The sequence below is a fragment of the Hyposmocoma kahamanoa genome, unplaced genomic scaffold, assembly GCF_003589595.1.
Source record: "Hyposmocoma kahamanoa isolate Upper Pololo Valley unplaced genomic scaffold, ASM358959v1 92, whole genome shotgun sequence".
Lineage (NCBI taxonomy): Eukaryota > Metazoa > Arthropoda > Insecta > Lepidoptera > Cosmopterigidae > Hyposmocoma > Hyposmocoma kahamanoa.
In genome coordinates this window covers 694,662-698,576 of record NW_020654748.1, presented here as the reverse complement: position 1 = coordinate 698,576, position 3,915 = coordinate 694,662, and the positions used below count along the sequence as shown (strand labels likewise).

The window sequence follows — 3,915 nt, the reverse complement described above, 5'->3', positions numbered from 1 at the left end:
TAGACGCATTCACTAAGTCAGATTCTGATGAGGGGATCCAATGAAAATCGAAGGAAATCCTCAAATTTTACAGGCATTCACCAATTTCTCCATCAATTCTAGCCGATTCTGTGATTGGTTACGGTATAAGTAGTTATGGTTTAACATATAATACGTATCTAAAAGAAATATATAGCTTGCAATTAAGAATCTTAAAAATTATTGTTCCAAGGTATATTAAAAATAGATACATAGATAATGATGTTGGGTTATTTAGTTATTGTCAAGTGATGAGTGTTTATGATAAAGTAAAATTTTCAACGTTGGCTGAATTTAATTATGTACATAAATTATGTGAATATCAGAGACCAACTAATTTGAGAGTCATACAGACAAGAAAATATATACTCCCTAAAACAAATAATGTGTATGGTACTCGAAAACTAGAGTATATAATACCTAAGTTATTAAATAATTTGCCTGGGTATATTCAAGACCTATATGTGGAAGGAAAATGTAAAAATAAATTAAGGAAGTACTTACTGGCTAGAGAGAATCGCTGTGGACAGATAAACCCTTAGTGGTTTTTGAGCTACAGCTGCTTGTAATATGTTTAAGTTTTTGTAAAAGTATTAAATAAATTAAAAAAAAAAAAAAAAAAAAATTGCGCACCGATTTAGAAAATTCTTCTTTTATTTGAAAGGGTATACTCTCGAGGTAGTCTCTGATGCTGTTCTGGGTTTGTTTCGGCTGTCACAAATTACTTATTATTTTCCACAAATTAAAGTCGACGTTTCACTTGACACAATATGTGTAATCAACCAGTCACCTCACCATGACAACCAGAAAAGAAAATGCAAAATGCACCAAGAAGTCAGGTTCTGACGAGAGGATTTTTTTTTCAATGAAAAAGTTACAATTATTCTTAAGTGTATTGGTAGGCATAAAACTATATTATCTCTTTAGTTACTTTTAACAAAAAAATGTAATAAATAAATGTCTTTGCTTTTTTGGTGTTTGTGATAGAACGAAACAGTCATGCGCCTGGTGGTAAGCTACACGTCTACCTATAACAGTTGCAGTGCCACTCGAAGCTTTAAATCGCATAGACATGAGGGACACTGCCACTGAGCCTGTCTCCCTAAAATATAAACTTGACAAATCCCATGTACCTGTAGTTTTACTAGCACTTGATTATGATTTCGCATAGCAGTAGAGCTCACATTACTGCTTGGCGGCAGAAATAATTATGGCAGTACTTCCTTGGACCGACAAGGTGGAGGATTCTTTCACAAACAGTTGTACTAAAAACATGAAATCTTGTATTTGAAATATTTCGTGTCATTTGTTTATTTCCAAGACTGGTTACACGTAAATGTGACCATGAAGAATCTATTACTGGCTTGCAATTTAAAAACAATTATCTTTTATCGTTTTTACGACTATTTTCGCATAAGAAATGGTTTGTTGCTTTAGTCGTACACTTGAAATTAACGAAGAGAGATAAAATTGGGAAATTAATTAGTCCCACATCTTTGTGATTCTTATGGAAAAATAAGAAAATTAATTTAATAAACACAAACTTGAAAAAGAAACAATGTTAACACGATTAAAATGGCTATTGTTAACGTCGTTATTGAATGTAAATGCAGATAAGGGATTATTAAAAAGGAAAGGTGACGCACGTCCTATTGTACTTAAAATGGACCCAGACCAAGTAGCAGAAACATTTAAGTCTATGTTATATTCACCATATTTTAAAGACATGGCTAACCAAATTGCAGCGAAAGCTGTTGAGCATTATATAAGCGACGTAATTCACAAAGATCCTTCATCAATGAATGAACAAACGAGAGACTATGTAGCGAAGCAACGACCGAAATATTTCGCTCAACAGTAAGTTTTAAATAACAAATATTTTCCTGAAAAATTCTATAGCTATCAAAAGTGGCAATAATGGAAATAAACAACTTAATTTCAGCGCACCACAACAGATTCAGCAGCAACAGTTAAAACAGCAACAGGTAAAGCAGCAACAGTTAAAGCAGCAACAGTTAAAACAGCAACAGTTAAAACAGCAACAGTTAAAACAGCAACAGTTAAAACAGCAACAGTTAAAACAGCAACAGTTAAAACAGCAACAGTTAAAGCCGCAACAGCTTCAACGGCAACAGCCGCAACAGCAAGACGTAGAAAAGTCATACAACGATGTAATTATAGACCATAATGAGAAGAACAATATACCAGCCGCAACTGATATGATTTTAACTGACCGTGAGCCACAGTCCCATATATCTAAATTAAAGGATCTAGAACCAAAACAAAGTGTATTAAACGAACAAGTCGCTTATGCACTTTTGAGAGATCCTTCTCCTGACGGAGATTTAGGTTTAGGTTTAGATTCGTTGGAACAACCAACGTCTCCCAAACTTCCGCGGCCACCGAAAAAAATAAATGGAATGTACTTCAGGAAACGTCGTCGTCGAATATTTTCAAAGTAACTTGCTACATTTTTGAATCGATAGAAATCCTATACTTGGTATAATAAGGCCGTATGTGATTGTGTGTCAAAAGTGCTTCCATCACATGAACTCACTACTTGAAACAAATTATGTACATGTGAATATCTATTAACCTCTGTCTTGAAAAGTTGTAATTTTGCAGATGTGGCTTTATTAAACCAGGGGCGCGAAACATTATTTGAAATAAATGTGCTTTCGCTATAAATCATTACAGGCGAATATTTTCAATACTAGCCAAATATTTTCAATGTGAAAATTATGATTATGAGTTAGATTTATAAATTTTTGTACTGCTCATTCTTTGGAGCAGAGAGAGCCTGGTTGAAATACAAAATTTTAATAATCACCGTTCATATGATCACCGATCTATAAGTTGTACAAGATAAATATATTGATGATTGTATGAAGATTTATTATCTTTAAGTTAAAGTAATAAACATGTTTTTGTATTTATTTTATTTTATAAAAGTGTCTGTCATATACTGCTGCTTTGCTTTGATAATGGTGATATTGTTTTTTTATCCTTATTTGATGTAAACATATTGAAAGTTCTAATACGACAACTGTAAACCAATCCTTCTAAAAGGAAGTCTACCTTCAGATACTATAACATCGGATATTTTTTGATAATAAATAGATATTGTCGACGGTCCAATAAAAAGAAAACAAACTAAGTTTTTCCACAAACATTTTATATTTTGAAAAACGTCGTATCCCCGACGGAGTGTCGTTTATTTATCATCTAATATCTGTTTGGCGACCGCAGCTATCAATAATTCATGGTGCCTTGAGTTATGGCAAACCACGATCCGAGGGATTTCCGTGCGTTTCAGAGATGCTTCGCTGTGCTTCGGATATGTTTAAATCGATAGGTATTGTTGTCTAACGGCAACTATTATTATCCTTTAACGGAAACTGAAATGATGTTCTATGCGCTTCCACAAAAATCGTCAAGCAAATCGACTCGTCCGTAGAACAAAGGTCTATGTGCAAGACTATTTGTTCTCAGGACATAGCACATTTCGTTCGTTCGTCTTCGCTGTGGATGTCAGATCGACTGTTGTTCGATTTTATATTTCCGAAACGAAATAAGATATATAAATTCTCAAAACACCTTTACGTAGGCCTTAGTTTCAATAACGAAATTGCTCTCGTAACGTACTCTCTTTCTTTCTTTATTTTTAATTCTCTTGACGCTATGTAATCACATCGGACTCTATTCTTCAGATGAGTCGAAATGCTGTCCACATTGTACATTGACTACAGTCATGAAAATTTCAGCTACACTAAAGAATTAATCTGCCAATTAAAAAGTGTCGTTATTGAATGATGCTTATATTATGTTTAACCGTTTTCGAAAGTGATTCATTATTAAGATAATATTTTCTATGAAGATTTACTTGAACTGGGAAAA

At 33.4% G+C, this 3,915-nt stretch overlaps 1 protein-coding gene across 1 annotated transcript; it reads left to right on the top strand.

Annotated features, from left to right (window-relative positions):
* The first annotated feature begins 1,531 nt into the window (after positions 1-1,531).
* LOC113236894 (putative uncharacterized protein DDB_G0271606) lies at positions 1,532-2,709 on the top strand. Its single transcript, XM_026473107.1, has 2 exons — positions 1,532-1,875; positions 1,961-2,709. The coding sequence occupies exons 1-2, from the start codon at positions 1,577-1,579 to the stop codon at positions 2,478-2,480; spliced, it is 819 nt and encodes a 272-aa protein (XP_026328892.1). The 5' UTR covers positions 1,532-1,576; the 3' UTR covers positions 2,481-2,709.
* The last annotated feature ends 1,206 nt before the right edge of the window (positions 2,710-3,915 follow it).